Source organism: Microcaecilia unicolor, chromosome 9, assembly GCF_901765095.1.
Source record: "Microcaecilia unicolor chromosome 9, aMicUni1.1, whole genome shotgun sequence".
Lineage (NCBI taxonomy): Eukaryota > Metazoa > Chordata > Amphibia > Gymnophiona > Siphonopidae > Microcaecilia > Microcaecilia unicolor.
This window is the reverse complement of record NC_044039.1, coordinates 204,052,567-204,070,663: the sequence shown is the minus strand read 5'-3', so window position 1 is coordinate 204,070,663 and position 18,097 is coordinate 204,052,567. Positions and strand designations below refer to the sequence as shown.

At 46.4% G+C, this 18,097-nt stretch overlaps 1 protein-coding gene across 1 annotated transcript in view; it reads right to left on the bottom strand.

The window, feature by feature from the left end:
* Window positions 1–348: 348 nt before the first annotated feature.
* LOC115478137 (alpha-1-antitrypsin-like protein GS55-MS) overlaps window positions 349–18,097 on the bottom strand; it is an 86,670-nt gene continuing 68,921 nt past the window's right edge. Inside the window, exon 5 of the mRNA XM_030215384.1 lies at window positions 349–602. Coding sequence (XP_030071244.1) covers window positions 411–602 — 192 coding nt within the window. The 3' untranslated portion in view covers window positions 349–410. The remainder of the gene's footprint in view (window positions 603–18,097) is intronic.

Here is an 18,097-nt window from a genome sequence, read left to right as displayed (position 1 = left end):
TTGGGTAGAAGACATGTAGATATTAATGATATGTGTACTTTACCTATGGGAAATGTAAATGAGGTCACAAGTGGGATAGGTCAGGGTAGGCAACAATGTACACATTTTTGTTTCTAGAAATCCAAGCACTTTACTTTTCAGGGGAAAAATATTCACAAAAAGCAGGTGTAAATCTCTGCACGAACTTATATGTTTAAAGTAAAAGTAGGCAAAGATTTTCCCTTTGAGAACTCATACAAAGACTGCAGGATAACCAGCTGTGGACCTTGAAAACAGCTGCTTAGTTTTGAAAACTCTGAACTTAAAAAATATATAAGCTCATGGGAAAATGTGGAGCTTCACTGTGAGTCAAGTTCCTCTTGTTGCAGTTTTGTTTATTCAGTAAAAGTAAAGCTACAATGGTCAGAGGGCTATTGTGCAGTAGGGTTTACAATCTTTCCCATGAAGATGATGGTATGGGTTACATGTTCACAAATTGCCATCAGGAAAGGTCTGTTAATTTCTAAAGTCTGAGGAAGAGACATTGGCATTATTTCAATGGTGGTAACTCCAGCAGCCTCTGTGCCTGTCTCGTCAATGTTAATCGCTGCTTTATGAACAGCCTGAAAAGAAGAGCACAAAGCATTATGGAACAATTGATAAAGCATTTTTTCTATCACCATCACTGTGGAATTCTTTCCCAAAATATACCAGGGTGGAAGAATCATTTACGCTCTTTCGTAAGGCTTTGAAAATGTATTTCTTTGAAAAAGCTTTTGAAATCTAGCACTGTTTATCAAGAGAAATCTAGTGCTGTTTACTAAAGAGAACCACTCAGAAAGGAACTGAAATATGGTTATTTGAACAGAGAATATATACTATTTAAGGAAATAGTATTAGTTGATGTGATATATTAAATTGTTTTGTCCTCTTTTGTATGGAAGTTTTTGTTAGAGCTGACCTATCACAAAATGGATTTCTTTTATGTTAGAATATTATTGTATATTATTTGTATTTTAAAGATGTAAACCATTCTGATTTGCTATGTAAGAAGTAACGGTATAGTAAATAAATAAATCATAAATGATGATTATCTTCAGTCATGAGTGGAGGAAATCAATCATAATCCAAGTACTAGATAGAAACACAGAAACATGACGGCAGATAAAGGCCATATGACCCATCCAGTCTGCAACCTATAATTCTTCCTGTTCCTAAGCGATCCCACATGCTTATCCCATGCCTTTTTAAATTCTGGAACAGTCCTCGACTCCACCACCTCTACCAGGAGGCCATTCCACGCCTCCACCACCCTTTCTGTGAAATAATATACTACTACTACTACTTAACATTTCTAAAGCGCTACTAGGGTTACGCAGCGCTGTACAGTTAAATAAAGGACAGTCCCTGCTCAAAGGAGCTTACAATCTAAAGGACGAAATGTCAAGTTGGGGTAGTCTAGATTTCTTCAATGGAGGTATAATGGCTATGTGCCGAAGAGGTGGGCTTTAAGTAAGGATTTGAAGATGAGCAGGGAGGGAGCTTGACGTATGGGCTCAGGGAGTTTATTCCAAGCATAGGATGAGGCGAGGCAGAAAGGGCGGAGCCTGGAGGTGGTGGTGGAGAAGGGTACTGAGAGGAGGGATTTGAATTGTGAGCGGAGGTTTCAGGTAGGAACGTAAGGGGAGATGAGGGTAGAGAGGTAATAAGGGGCTGCAGATCGAGTGCATTTGTAGATAAGTAGGAGAAGCTTGAACTGGATGCGGTACCTGATCGGAAGCCAGTGAAGTGACTTGAGGAGAGGGGTGATATGGGCATATCGGTCCTGACGGAAGATAAGATGTGCAGCAGAGTTCTGAACGGATTGAAGGGGGGGGGGATAGATGGCTAAGTGGGAGGCCAGTGAGGAGTAGGTTGCAGTAGTCGAGGCGGGAGGTAATGAGAGAGTGGATGAGTGTTCGGGTGGTGTGCTCTGAGAGGAAAGGGCGAATTTTGCTGATGTTATAGAGAAAGAAGCGACAGGTCTTGGCTATCTGCTGGATATGCGCAGAGAAGGAGAGGGAGGAGTCGAAAATGACTCCGAGGTTGCGGGCAGATGAGACGGGGAGGATGAGGGTGTTAGCAACTGAGATAGAGAGTGGAGGGAGAGGAGAAGTGGGTTTGGGTAGAAAGACAAGAAGCTCGGTCTTGGCCATGTTCAGTTTCAGGTGGCGGTTGGACATCCAGGCAGCAATGTCAGATAAGCAGGCCGATACTTTGGCCTGGGTTTCCGCAGTGATGTGTGGTGTGGAGAGATAAAGCTGGGTGTCGTCAGCATAAAGATGATATTGGAAACCATGAGATGAGATCAGTGAGCCCAGGGAGGAGGTGTAGATTGAAAAGAGAAGGGGTCCAAGGACAGATCCCTGTGGAACTCCAACAGAGAGCGGGATGGGGGTGGAGGAAGATCCATGAGAATGTACTCTGAAGGTACGGTGGGAGAGATAAGAGGAGAACCAGGAGAGGACAGAGCCCTGGAACCCAAATGAGGACAGTGTGGCAAGAAGTAAGTTGTGGTTGACAGTGTCAAAAGTGGCGGATAGGTTGAGGAGGATGAGGATGGAGTAGTCACCTTTGGATTTGGCAAGAAACAGGTCATTACAGACTTTAGATAGTGCCGTTTCTGTCGAGTGTAGAGGGCGAAAGCCGGATTGAAGCGGATCGAGGATGGCATGAGAGGAGAGAAAATCAAGGCAACGGCTGTGAACGGCGCGTTCAAGTATCTTGGAGAGGAAGGGCAGGAGGGAAATGGAGCGGTAGATGGAGGGACAGGTAGGGTCAAGTGAAGGTTTTTTGAGGAGTGGTGTGACTACAGCATGCTTGAAGGTGTCAGAGACAGTTGCAGTGGAGAGAGAGAGGTTGAGAATATGACAGATTGGAGGGTGCCAGTGGGGGAGATGGTATTAAGTAGGCTGGTGGGGATGGGGTCAGAATAACAGGTGGTGCATTTCCTTAGGTTACTCCTAAGCCTATTCCTTCTTAACTTTGTCATATGCCCCCTCATTCCAGAGCTCTCCTTCAACTGAAAAAGGCTCACTTCCTGTACATAAATGCCCTTGAGATATTTAAACGTTTCTATCAGGTCTCCTCTAATTACCGACCCATCTCCCTCCTTCCTTTTCTCTCCAAATTACTTGAGTGTGCTGTTCACCGCCGCTGCCTTGATTTTCTCTCCTCACATGCTATTCTTGACCCACTACAATCTGGTTTTCGCCCTCTCCACTCAACTGAAACTGCGCTTACTAAAGTCTCCAATGACCTATTTCTGGCTAAATCCAGAGATCAATATTCCATCCTCATTCTTCTTGATCTTTCCGCTGCTTTTGACACTGTTGATCACAGCATACCCTGTCCTCACTTGGATTCCAGGGCTCTGTCCTTTCCTGGTTCTCTTCCTACCTCTCCCTCCACACCTTTAGTGTTCACTCTGGTGGATCCTCTTCTACTTCTATCCCTCTGCCTGTCGGCGTACCTCAGGGTTCTGTTCTTGGTCCCCTCCTCTTTGCTAGCCACACTTCTTCCCTTAGTTCATTAATCTCATCCCATGGCTTTTCCTACCATCTCTATGCTGACTCCCCCCAAATCTACCTTTCTACCCCTGATATCTCACCTTGCATCCAAACCAAAGTTTCAGCGTGCTGGTCTGACATTGCTGTCTGGATGTCTCAACGCCACCTGAAATTAAACATGACCAAAACCGAGCTTCTCATTTTCTCCCCCCAAACCCACCTCCCCACTCCCCCCCCCCCCCCCCCCCCGTTTTCTATTTCTGTTGATGGCTCTCTCATTCTCCCTGTCTCCTCAGCTCGAAACCTTGGGGTCATCTTTGACTCTTCTCTCTCCTTCTCTGCTCATATCCAGCAGATGGCCAAGACCTGTCGTTTCTTTCTTTACAACATCCGTAAAATCTGCCCCTTTCTTTCTGAGCACTCTACCAAAACCCTCATCTACACCCTTGTCACCTTTCGTTTAGACTACTGCAATCTGCTTCTTGCTGGCCTCCCACTTAGTCACCTCTCCCCTCTCCAGTCGGTTCAAAACTCTGCTGCCCGTCTCGTCTTCCGCCAGGGTCACTTTACTCATACTACCCCTCTCCTCAAGTCGCTTCACTGGCTCCCTATCCATTTTCGCATCCTGTTCAAACTTCTTCTACTAACCTATAAATGCACTCACTCTGCTGCTCCCCAGTATCTCTCCACACTCGTCCTTCCCTACACCCCTTCCCGTGCACTCCGCTCCATGGATAAATCCTTCTTATCTGTTCCCTTCTCCACTACTGCCAACTCCAGACTTCGCGCCTTCTGTCTTGCTGCACCCTACGCCTGGAATAAACTTCCTGAGCCCCTACATCTTGCCCCATCCTTGGCCACCTTTAAATCTAGACTGAAAGCCCACCTCTTTAACATTCCTTTTGACTCGTAACCACTTGTAACCACTCGCCTCCACCTACCCTCCTCTCTTCCTTCCCGTACACATTAATTGATTTGATTTGCTTACTTTATTTTTTGTCTATTAGATTGTAAGCTCTTTGAGCAGGGACTGTCTTTCTTCTATGTTTGTGCAGTGCTGCGTACGCCTTGTAGCGCTATAGAAATGCTAAATAGTAGTAGTAAGTAGTAGTAGTAGTCCTCTCTCCCAGCATATACATGTTGAGGTCCATAAGCCTGTCCCTATAATTTTTGCATTCAAGACCGCTTACTAATTTCGTAGCCGCCCTCTGAACTGACTCCATCCTGTTTTATATCTTTCCGTAGGAGCGGTCTCCAGAACTGCATGCAGTACTCCAAATGAGGCCTCACTAGAGACTTATACAAAGGCACTATCACCTCCTTTTTCCTGCTGGTCATGCCTCTCTTCATGCACCCAAGAATCCTTCTGGCTTTGGCCGTCGCTTTTTCTACCAGTTTGAAAGCTTTAAGGTCGTCAGACACAATCACCCCCAAGTCCCGCTCTTCGTTCGCACACTGCAGCACTACACCTCCTATACTGTACCGTTCCCTCGGATTTTTGTGACCCATGTGCATGACCCTGTACTTTTTGAGATTAAACCCTAGTTGCCAAATATCGGTCCATTCCTCTAGCTTCGCTAGGTCCTTCCTCATGTCATTTACACCCTCCAGGGTGTCCACCTTGTTACAGAGTTTAGTATCATCCGCAAAGAGACAAACCTTACCAGACAGCCCTTCCACAATATCGCTCACAAAGACGTTAAAAAGAGCCGGCCCTATGACCGATCCCTGCAGTACTCCACTGACGACATCCTTTTCTTCAGAGCAAGCTCCATTTACCACCACCCTCTGTCTTCTACCATTCAACCAATTTTTTACCCAATCAGTTACTCTAGGTCCCACACCGAGGGCACTCAATTTATTTTTCAGTCGCCTGTGCGGAACCGTGCCAAAGGCTTTGCTGAAATCCAAGTATACCACATAAAGTGCCCCTCCCACATCCAACTGTTTGGTCACCCAGTCGAAGAAGACATTCGTCTGACATGACCTGCCACTAGTGAAGCCATGCTGCCTCGGGTCCCGCATTCCATGTAGCAATACGATTTCTCAGAACAATTGACCATGATCAGTCAGCAACATACCTTCATACCAAAACAATTGGTTATTTGTAAAAGATTATAGAACAAAGGCCCTGATTAGTCAAGGAATCAGATTTATTGTATCAGGCAATAATCAATGAGCCGTTATGTTCATGAAGATATGTAAGGGGGTTTGGATTTAACTTATGCTTTTTTTTAAATGTTGTAGCTCAGGGTGAGTCGTATTTGGGTACAGTGGGTATTTTACTGCCCCAGAGGACTTACAATTTGAGGGGGTCTTTTACTAAGAGGCGGTAAGCCCAGCATGGGTGTCACGATTGTGACTATTTTCCTGGTCTATGCTCACCTCGCCCTCTGGTGGCCAGAACTGGTGGCTGCCATAGACTGTCTTGCTGTCTCCCTACACCAGTGATGGGCAACCTTTTGAGCTTGGTGTGTCAAAATTCGCCAAAAAACCGAGCATAACTCGGGTGGTGTGTCACTTCGAGAAAAAAACCATAATTTTGCGATATTTATAGTTTAAATAACAAAAATGTATAATTGTAATATATAACTGTATTTAATAAACCAAAACCTAATTATTTAACTTACCTGCTTAGTGACTTCTTTGTTCATCTGTCAGTCGGTTTCTTTTGTTGGTCTTGATATTATTTAACTTGTGTGGGGTGCCGTGAACTAAGATAAGTGAGGGGGAGGGGGAATTCTTTAACTAATCTGCCTATTAGTGACTTTTTTGTTGCTGAATTTCATAGGCTAAATCTTCAATTGAAGGTTGGTATTTTGTACACTTCAAGCCCAAGCAAGCGCTACTAACTTCATCTTTCAATCTGTTTCTTTTGTTGGTTTTGATATTATTTAACGTTGAGAATAAGGTTTCACAAAAGTATGTAGAGGGAAAAATTGTGAGTAAAGCCATTGCTATATTTTTCAGGGTGCTAAAAGTGTCTGGTAATCGGATCCAGGCACTCCAAATTTCCTGGTAACTCAGATATTCTCTTAATAATTGCATCTTTATTCTGCATATCGTGAAATAGAACTGGTGCACATCTTAGGAGAGTTTCTTTAATAAATTCTCCCTCACTGAGTGCTTTTCCATGCTGAGCTATGGAGTGAGCAATGCTCAAACTTGCAGATGTTAAATTTGTAGAACCTTTTACAAATTTAAGGATGGAATTAGATTGGCTCTTATAAAAGTGTAGCTGCCTGGAAATGTATTCCTTCCTTTCATCCTCACTTTTTTTCAAGAGCTGGGAATGATTAGTTTCAAAATGTCTATTTATATTCCACGTTCTGCTTACTATCGTTTCAGTACATAGAACGCAAAATGATCTGCCATTTTTTTCTATAATGCCATACATCTCGGTCCATGTCTCTTGAAAGGGTCGGCTACTGCTACTACCACTTCCTTTACTTAACCTTGGTTTTTTATTTTTTGGGTTCTCCATCAGGGGGGCAGTGACAGAAGATAGAATTATAGATAGCCTGTTAGCCCTGCAGGCAATTAGGGGTTAACTAGCCTAACTGACCACCTTATGTAAATTAAGACGGCTGCCGCTATTTCTAATGGCGGGAAACGGCACCCATAGCACATGCCCTCGCCTCTCCCAGCCTCCCCCTCACCTATCTCAGTAATGATGGTCAATTACAAATCCACGACACCCCAGAACAGTAGATTGGATGATGGTTGCGGGTAATGGTGATCACAGGGCCCTCAGAGATGCGTCCCCCACGGCATTCCGCTGCTCTCTGCTCCGCCGGCCGGAAGTGAGATCAAAGATCCCCTAACGGCCGTGCAGGAGCCGGGGCAGAGGGAGCAGCAGGGAGGGAGCCAATAGGAGCGCACACGGCACCCCCCTCCAGCGGGTAAACATGCACCGGGGGGGGGGGGGGGTGATTTCACCGGGGGAGGGAGGTCGCGCTCAAGGAACTCCGCTGCTTCTCCGCGTGTCACCGAAAATGGCTACGCGTGTCAGTACTGACACGCGTGTCATAGGTTCGCCATCACTGCCCTACACATTCCAGACTTTCTTTCCGGTCCGGATTTTCCAGTCTGACAGACTTGCTTGGCTTGTTGTACCTAAGCAACACCCTTACGTACCTTGAGATTCCTGCAGCTGAGCCTCAGTTGGTGATGGTCTTTATTAAGCACCTGTGGGCTTTGCTGCTTTGCCTTTGCAACGCCAAAGGTCGCGGTTTGTTGGTGTGCTGTTAGGAGCACGTCTGTCTGCTTTGCTTGAGCTTCCCTGATTTACCCTTTTGGCTTCCCTGCTTTTCCTTTGGGTGCTGTTTGGAGCACTTCTGTCTTGTTGGTGCTGTTAGGAGCACTTCTGTCTTGTTGGTGTGCTGTTAGGAGCACTTCTGCTTTGCTTTGTCTGAGCTTCCCTGCCTTTCCTTTTAGCTTCCCTGCTTTATCCTTTGGTGCTGTTAGGAGCACTTCTGCCTTGCTTTGGTTTGTGCCTTTATACCTTTTTATTTTTTGTTACATTTGTACCCCGCACTTTCCCACTCATGGCAGGCTCAATGCGGCAGGCAATGGAGAGTTAAGTGACTTGCCCAGAGTCACAAGGAGCTGCCTGTGCCGGGAATCGAACTCAGTTCCTCAGGACCAAAGTCCACCACCCTAACCACTAGGCCACTCCTCACCTTGTCTTGTTCCCTCTAGTGTTTGCCTTGTGTTGTTTCTCTAGTCCCCTTTGCCTTTTACCTTCAGTCCCTGTTTAATCAAGCTTGTTGCTGTATCCTCTCACCTGAAGGAGTACCCTCACTCAGTCCTGATTCCTGGTCCCTGTTTAGTCAAGCTTGCTTTAGAGTCCTATACCCTGTGTGAGTTCCTGTATCCCATAAGTCCTGCCGGCTGCCCGCACCTAGCGGCTCAACCCCTAGGGAACGGCAGTCAAGAGCAGGTGAAGTCTTGCTCCAGCCCTGTGTTCCAGTCTGATAGTTCTAGTCCTATGTGTTCCTGCTTGCTTATCTACATCTGCAGCTTCTGTCTTGTTTGTTTGTTAGTCCAGTTCTGATTGGGGGGTTTTGCCTGCTGCTGCCGCTCAACAGCAGTAACCCAAGGGCTCACATACCTCTAGTATCCGAGGCCGTGACAATGAGCTTACCACTTGCTATGCTGGAATTACCGCCAGGCAACTGCAGCAGCCTGGTGGCAGTTCCCACCCCCAGTGCTACAAAATATTTATTATTTTTGTAGCACTGATGTTTACTAGGCGGTAATCAGACAGCACCATGCGCTGCCCAGTTACTGCTGGGTTAGCGCAGGAACCCCTACTGTCACCTCAATGGGTTGAGGTAAGTGCTCTCCCCCGAAATGTCCGCGTGGTAAGTGGTTCACTTACCACACGGCCATTTCTGGGGGGAAAAAGGTCAGTCATTAACCTGCTGCAGTAAAAGGGGGCCTCAGCACATGTCAAGAACACATGCTGACAAGTGCAAGTCAGCAGGCCCCCCTTTTACCACAGCTTAGTAAAAGGGGCCCTAAGTTTGTACCTCAAGTAATGGAGGGTTAAGTGACTAAGCTCCTTGATTAAGCTCCGAAGGAATGGATCCTCAGGAGCTTAGTCAAGATCGGGAGGCGGGGCTGGAGGTTGGGAGGCGGGGATAGGGCTGGGCAGACTTATACGGTCTGTGCCAGAGCCGGTGGTGGGAAGCGGGACTGGTGGATGGGAGGCGGGGATAGTGCTGGACAGACTTGTACGGTCTGTGCCAGAGCCGGGGTTGGGAGGCAGGGCTGGGGAGGTGAGGATAGTGCTGGGCAGACTTATACGGTCTGTGCCTGTGCCAGAGCCGGTGGTTGGGAGGTGGGGCTGGTGGTTGGGAGGCAGGGATAGTGCGGGGCAGACTTATACGGTCTGTGCCCTGAAGAGCATAGGTACAAATCAAAGTAGGGTATACACAAAAAGCAGCAAATATGAGTTATCTTGTTGGGCAGACTGGATGGACCGTGCAGGTCTTTTTCTGCCGTCATCTACTATGTTACTCAAGATCACAAAAAACTGCAGTGAGATTTAAACCAGGCTTCCCTGCTTTTCAGCTCACTGCTCTAATTAGGCTACTCCTCCATATAATTTTAATGCGCTAATGAAGGGGGTTAATACGAGGAGAGGAACAAAATGGAATTCTTCCAGCTCTAGCCAAGGACACCGACTTTCCTTTCAGTGTTCACTAATCACTATGATAGTTTTTGAAGTTAGATATCCACTCCTATTTATTTATATTTATTCATGCTTATATCCCATAATTATCCAAAAACGAGTTTCTGTTCAATGTGGCTTACATATAGCAGTTATGGCAGCATACATTGATGCATAGCAGTTCCTAAGATATATGGGTTAAAAGTTTGAGTTGTATATAATAGTGTTCTGTTGGAACGATATTTGCATTCGGTTAGTCGTAAAATTGCCTGAAAAGATAGGTTTTTAGCTGTTTTCTGAATTGAAAGTAGATCGGGATACTTCTTGTGACCTTGGGGATTAAGTTCCACCATTTGGAGCCCAGTTAGCTAAAACTTGCAGTGTAAACAGATTTGTAGATTATGTTTTTACAGTTGGGCAGGTGGAATAGTAGATATCCACTGGTTCCTGGGTTCTCATTTCTTGCTGATAGTGTGGGGACATGCCAAACAATATTTTGAAAATGATTGTGCATGATTTGAATATTAGTCTGGCTTTGATTGAGAGCCAGTGTAGCATTCTGAGTAATGGGGTTGCTCTTTCATATTTTGATGCTTTGAATATCAATCTTGCTTGCCATGTTTTGAACAATCTGCAATGATTTTATTGTGTTTTCTTTGCATCCTACGTATGCAACTGTCACGCTGGTGAGGAAAAGTGAGCCCTTGGGCCACTGCCGAGGAGCAGCAGCGGCAGGCAAATCACCCAAACAAGAGGCAAGGCAGACCACAGACAGACGGCACAGGCCAGACTGGAGCAGCTGGACTGGAACAGAAGCACTAAGCAGAAGCAGAATAGTCCATGAATCACACAGAGTCTTACCGGCAGTCAGCAAAGCAGCAGGGAAACCAGGAACCACACAGAGTCTGTAGGCTGGCGGAAATCAATAGTAAATCAGGAATCAAGCAGAGCCTTGGGCAGGTGGCAGACAGTAGAACAAACCAGGAAACAAGCAGAGTCTTGGGCAGGCAGCAGACAGTAGAATAAACCAGGAAACCAGAAAGGTCAAAAACAGGCAAAACAAGCTTTCAGGGCAGGAATCGCAACAGACCAACAAGGACAAGAACAGGACTGAAGACCTCTGTTGCCAAGGCAAAGCCTGCAAGTTCCCAGGTGCTTAATAAAGGCAACATACAAGGGAGTTCACCAGGTAAGGGTGCTGCTAAGTTCCAAAAATCTCAAGACAGTCTGGAAGGCTGGAAGATCTGGACCGGACCGGCATGATTTCTGGAACAAGGGAAACAGCAAACAGACAGTCCATCGAAGTCACCAGGTCTGACCACCAGGTGGCAAGATGAATGAGAGCATGAAACAGGGGCACAACCGTGACAGTACCTCCCCCTCAAGGCTCCCCCGGTCTCCATGGGTAAGAATGATGAAACCTACGGAGGAGTTTCAAAACATGACCAGGGGTAGCTGGGCTGGAAATTGAACAGGAATCAGGACTGGAACCCAGAATGAACTCAGCATCTTGACTGGACTCGGAACTGGACCTGGACTCAGCATCTTGGTTGGAGCTAGAACTCGACCTGGACTCAGCATCTTGGCTGGAGCTAGAACTCGGACTGGACTCAGTGTCTGGGCTGGAACTCAGCTTGGACTCGGCATCTTGGCCGGAACTGGAACTCGGTTTGGACTCGGCCTCTTGGCTAGAGCTGGAACTCGGCTTGAACTCAGCATCTTGGCTGGAACTGGAACTCGGCTTGGACTCAGCCTCTTGGCTAGAGCTGGAACTCGGCTTGAACTCAGCATCTTGGCTGGAACTGGAACACAGAGTGGCCTCAGCATCTCGGCTGGCACTGGAACTCTGAGCGGCCTCAGCGTCTTGGCTGGAACTGGAACTCTGAGCGGACTCAGCATCTTGGCTGGAACTGCAACTCAGAGAGGACTCCGCATCTTGGCTGGAAATGCAACTCGATCCGGACTCAGCATCTTGGCCAGAACTGCAACTTGATCCAGACTCAGCATCTTGGCCCGAACTGCAACTCGATCTGAACTCAGCATCTCGGCTGGCACTGGAACTCGAACTGGACTCAGCATTGGAACTGCAACTCGGACTGGACTCAGCATCTTGGCCGGAACTGAAACTCAGCGCGGACTCGGCATCTTGGCCAGAACTGGAACTCGATCTGAACTCAGCATCTCGGCTGGCACTGGAACTCGAACTGGACTCAGCATTGGAACTGCAACTCGGACTGGACTCAGCATCTTGGCCGGAACTGAAACTCAGAGCGGACTCGGCATCTTGGCCGGAACTGCAACTCGATCTGGACTCAGCATCTTGGCCAGAACTGGAACTTGGCTTGGACTCAGCATCTTGGCTGGAACTGGAACTCGGTCTGGACTCAACCTCTTGGCTGGATCTGGAACTCGGCGTGAACTCAGCATCTGGACTGGAACTGGAACTCTGACTGCACTCAGCGTCTGGGCTGGAACTGGAACACAGAGTGGCCTCAGCACCTAGGTTGGAACTGGGACTCGGTCTGGACTCAGTCTCTTGGCTGGATCTGGAACTTAGTTCAGCATCTTGGCTGAAACTGGAACTCAGAGTAGACTCAGCATCTGGGCGGGAACTGGAACTCGACTTGAACTCAGTATCTGGGCTGGAACTGAAGCTTGGCTTAGACTTAGCCTCATGGCTGGAACTGGAACTCGGCATAGGCTCAACATCTAGGCTGGAACTGGGGCTCGGTCTGGACTCAGTCTCTTGGCTGGATCTGGAACTTGGACTGCAGTCAGCGTCTAGACTGGAACTGGAACCCAGAGTGGCCTCAGCATCTCGGCTGGCACTGGAACTCGGCAAAGGCTCGGCTAGAAGTGCCACTTGAACAGGAATCGGAGGCTCAGTTAGAAGCGCCATTCAAACTGGACTCAGAGGCTTGACTGGAAGTGTCACTTGGACAGAAATCGGAGGCTAGGTTAGAAGCGCCGCTCGGTCAGGAATCGGACTGGACTCAGAGCTTGGCTGGAACTGGACCTCTGAATGGATTCCAGAGCAATTTGGCTGGAAGCGTCTCTCAGGTTGGACTCCAGGTAAGCCCGGAGCTCTGGACTCTCAAGACGCTTTCTTTCCGCAGCAGCTTCTACGGTATTCCGCAAGGCTGGACAGGAGACCAGTAGGCGGCGGTATTCGTAGAGAGGGGTAGAAGGGTCAATAGTAGAAACTGGGTTTACAATGAGCCCAAGCTGCCAGATATGCTTTCTCTCTGCTAAAGCTTCAGGACGCTTCTTCAAGGCTGGATCAGACAAAAGCTTCCCACGATATTCATCAAGTGTCATGAAAGGATCAAGAACAATAATGAAGCTGGAACCGAACTTCACACGGGAAACAGGAGCTAAATCCGGGTGGAGTCCCGGATTGCCAACAGAGCAAAAGGTCTTGGGCTGGAAGCCTAGCTGGAAGGATGATCTTGCCGAGCTCATGGCCTTGGCAATCTGTCACGCTGGTGAGGAAAAGTGAGCCCTTGGACCACTGCCGAGGAGCAACAGCGGCAGGCAAATCACAAGAGGCAAGGCAGACCACAGACAGACGAGCACAGGCCGGACTGGAGCAGCTGGACTGGAGCAGAAGCACTAAGCAGAAGCAGAAGAATAGTCCATGAATCGCACAGAGTCTTACCAGCAGGCAGCAAAGCAGCAGGGAAACCAGGAACCACACAGAGTCTGTAGGCTGGCGGCAATCAATAGTAAATCAGGAATCAAGCAGTCTTGGGCGGGCAGCAGACAGTAGAACAAACCAGGAAACAAGCAGAGACTTGGGCAGGCAGCAGACAGTAGAATAAACCAGGAAACCAGCAAGGTCAAAAACAGGCAAAACAAGATTTCACGGCAGAAATCGCAACAGACCAACAAGGACAAGAACAGGACTGAAGACCTCTGTTGCCAAGGCAAAGCCTGAAAGTTTCCAGGTGCTTAATAAAGGCAACATACAAGGGAGTTCACCAGGTAAGGGTGCTGCTAAGTTCCAAAAATCTCAAGACAGTCTGGAAAGCTGGAAGATCCGAACCGGACCGGCATGACTTCTGGAACATGGGAAACAGGAAACAGACAGTCCATCGCAACCACCAGGTGGCGAGATGAATGAGAGCATGAAACAGGGGCACAACCGTGACAGCAGCATTGCAGTAGTTTAGTTGGGACATTATCATTCTCTGTACTAGAAGACGAAATGTTTGTCTGGGGAAATAGTCTCTGATTCTTCTCAATTTCCATAGTGTATGAAAGCTTTTTGATAAGACCACGGAAACCTGATATTCGAGAGTCAGGTGTTTATCGATGATTATTCCCAGTAGTTTAAGTTGTATTTTGATTGGATAGGTTTGTTGATCTATTGTGAGGTTTGGTGAGTGGTTGGATTGTCCGAGCTGGATAGAACAAGGAATTTTGTCGTCTTGGTTCAGTTTGTTTGAAAATTGTGGCTCAATTTTCCAGGAGATCCAGCCCTTTTTTAACCTTGTCCAATATCTCAGTGGTGCTGTTGTTAAAGGGTATGTAGATAGTGATGTCATCAGCATATATGTATGGGTTAAATTCCAGTGTTTCCAGTTTCCTGCCAAGTGGAGTCATTGAGATATTGAATAGAATAGGCGATATCAGGGCGCCTTTAGGTACTCTGAATTCCGAGGTCCAAGAGATTAAAAATTGATTGGATATCTTGACAATATAGGATCTAGTTCTTAGAAAACCGTTGAACCAGGTTACTACTGCTCCATTCATTATGTTTTCGAGCAGGGTTAATAGTGTGTGGTCCACTAGGTCGAAGGCGCTTGACATATCAAATTGTAGTAGTAGTACTGACTGGCCTTGAGTTATTATTCTTCTGAATGTTGTTATCAGGGTGGTTATAACTGTCTCAGTGCTATGGAGTGCTCTGAAGACTGATTGAGAGCTGTGGAGGATTGGGAAATGTGTTAGGTATTCCATTAGTTGTTGTGCTACTAGTCCCTCCATTGTTTTCGTAGTAATGGTATTGAGGCAACAGGTCTATAGTTTGTGAGTTCGTTGATTTTACTGGTGGCATTTTTAGAGATTGGGGTATGATCAGTGGTGTGCTGGAGCGGGCTCTCACGGGCTCGCGAGAGCCATTTGTGAAGTTTTTAAGAATTTTGGGAGCCGATTGTTAAAGTAGGCCTCCCCATGGCTACTTTAACAACTGACTCCCAAATTGTGGGCTTGGGCCCCCTCCTGAATTCTTTTACTTTGCTGGCAGTGATTCTGGCCCCACCAGCCAAGTAAATAGACTGCTGCTGCTCCTTGTTTCTGATTCTGTGCATCAGGCTGGGACTTTTCATGCAAGCGCAAGAAGGTTCCATCATGCTACTCAGAGCCAGAAACAAGCAGCATTTATTGGCTGGTGGGGCTCGGCAAAGGTATGCCTAGCGTGCCTGCACAAGGGAGGGGAGAGAGGGGCATGTATTCCCCCCCCCCCAAAAAAAAAAAAAAAAAAATTTCAGGGCCAGCTATGCCCGGAGAGAGAGAGCCCGTTGTTAAAAATTTACCAGCACACCCCTGGGTATGATGTCACCCTTATCAGGAAAAAGACTGAGAACATGTGTTCTATATGCTTGGTTAGATGGTCAATGAACCAGTCTGGTGTGTTTTTCATCATGTAGTTAGGGCAGCTATCTAATAGGCAATTTGGCATGGGCATATTTTGTCAGTAGTGCTTTAACTGAGCTGGTCGTGGGTATCTTAAAGGACAACCAGATTCTGTCAGTTTCAGTAGCTTGTAATCCAGTTATCCACATTATGATCATGTAGTGGAGTAGCCATGCCCTTATATTAGCCATTTTGAAATATTCTGAGATGCTCTTGAGCGAAATATTCTGAGATGCTATTGGGCAACAGCAGTGTGTGTGTGTGGGGGGGGGGGGGGGGGGGGGGTTGGGGGCTTCAGATCTACTCTCATATTTTTAATATTATTATTAGTTTGTAATATTATGTATAAAATCATGTCCTTATGTTTGCCTTTTCAAAGTTGCAGTTAGAGGTTGGTCTGGTACTTGAAATTATCTTTTGCAGGCACCACAATTGTACAATCAGTTCCAGGATGGTGCTTCCGTATCAGGAATGTGGAGGAAAATTGTGAGCTTTAGAGTGTATGATATACTTCCTGCTGTATACAGTATTACATAGAAAGCTGCAATCCTTTGATATCTTAAGCAAGTGATGTGGATTACAGATCAGCAGAAAATGAGCCAAAGTTCACAATAATTATGAAGTGAAATTGCTAGCACATGATATAACAATTGCAGAAAGACAATCGGAAAAAAAGAGAGAGATCCCTGTAATAAAGTCAAAAGTACAGTACCAATGGTATTGTGAGCTATTAGATAAAGGGCTAATACACAGTATTATGTCTGCATCAATGGGAAATTGTCCAGAAATAACACTCAAGTCAGTATCAGTGGAGATTATATCAGTGTAGAGATTGTATCTGTGGAGATTATATCAGTGAAGGGAGGTGGCTAGAACATAGATCAATATCTGCAGTAATGAGGAGAATGCCCTGGAGTAACATACAAGGCTAGAGGTACAGTGCAGCTGTAAAACTCCAAATATTCTGAGAGAAGTAGCTACTACTCATTTTAGTTCCTGCAGCAATGAAACATTATCCTGGGGAAAGAATTCAGTGTTGAAAGTTTAAATTGTAGTGTTGATGCAACAGAGAAACTTCAGTTTTCTAGAAAAGTAGTTACTACGCATTAGGGTGCCTGCTGCAGTGAAACATTACCCTGGTACTGGGTAGTATACTGCAGAGGCTAATCTTGCCACCCTCGTCTCACCTGCCGTGTGGACAGAGGTCTGCAAACTATGAAGGTTGAGGTGAGTCAGATCGATGGGCGCTTCAAGTGGTTTGGGGAGAGACTCCATATATACCAGTGGATCTTCAGACAGAAGGATTACACATCAGTCCGTTTGAGGAAGTTCGTAGCTAGATGTGATGGGAGTGAGGCATAGTAAAGGAGAGATACTTGTCCTGCTAGTGTCGGGTAAGGCTCCTCTTTCTTTCTTCAGCTGTCGTTCTTATGTAGTGAGTCAAACAGCTCCGAATAGGGCTTCTGCAGTTCAGGTTGGCCATCCGGTGTGGACCCTCACATAGTCAGCAGGAGAGGCCTCAGAAACAAGCTGCAGATTATGCTATCTTATCTGCAGTTCCCAAAAAGGTGCTTGTATTCCCAATTTGGAGCTCCCCCGTTGAAGATGCAGCAAGCGTCCTGTAATGATTGCGGGCAGCAGCAGGAGGCCTAGTAAGTACCGGTACTGCCATGTGAGGATGGGAATGTAGCTCCGAGCGTATCCCGGAACTGGTGTAGAGAAGAAAAAGAGAGCACTCACGTGCTGGCCAGTCTGGCAACGTGTGCCAACTCAAATTAGGCACAGAAATCATGTGCCTGTGCACTCTGATAACACCATAACACACATGGAAATTCAATTAACCTTTGACATAGCCATATTCCAACAGACTGATGCAACGCACATGTGCACCAACTCATATACACTCAGCTTCACTCTTCTGTCCCACAAACTTCAAGTGACAGTGGGAACCTTAGCTATGATGGTTTGAAATTTTCCCATGGTCAGTAATAACAGCTTTATATGCAGGTTTGCATCCTTTTGTTAAACTGTCCATTATTGCTGTTTCAATTCCTTTTTGTATATTCTCCTTTTCCTAAGATCATGACTTTTCCTTTAATTACTGTCTATATACTTTGCTTTCTGTCAGTTCTTTCAGTATCCCTATCCCCTTTTCTTTTACCTTTGATCCTTTTCTATCTCTCTCTCATCTTTCAGTCTCTTCCTTCTTTGCTCCTGATATTTTCATTTATCCTATTAGGCTTACCAATATCAACTTTGTAATTTCAACCCCCTTTTGCAGCCTCTTTTACTTCTCAGACTCAAGATCCAGCTGCTATGAGCCAAGGACAGTCCCTTCTGGAGTTTTTGCCTGAGATTCAGAAACTGTATAATTTGAGAAGATTAGTGTTGTCATTCAACATCATTAGGGACATTATGGTGTTACTAGTAAAAAAGGCCCGTTTCTGAAACAAATGAAACGGGCGCTAGCCAGGTTTTCCTTGTAGTGTGTATGTGTGTGATAGTGACTGTGTGAGAGAGAGAGTGTGACTGTGGGATTGTGTGTCAGAGAGAGATTGAGAGTTGGTGCTTGTGTATCTGTGAGTGTGTGTGTTTAAGAATGAGTGTGCGCGAGTGCGTATGTGAGACAGTTCTGGGTGCTTCTGTATCTGTGAGTGTGTGTTTCAGAATAAGTGTGTGCGAGTGGGTATGTGAGACACAGCGAGTGTGAGAGAATGTGTTTTTCCGCCATTCTCCCTTCCCCCACCCCTAGTGT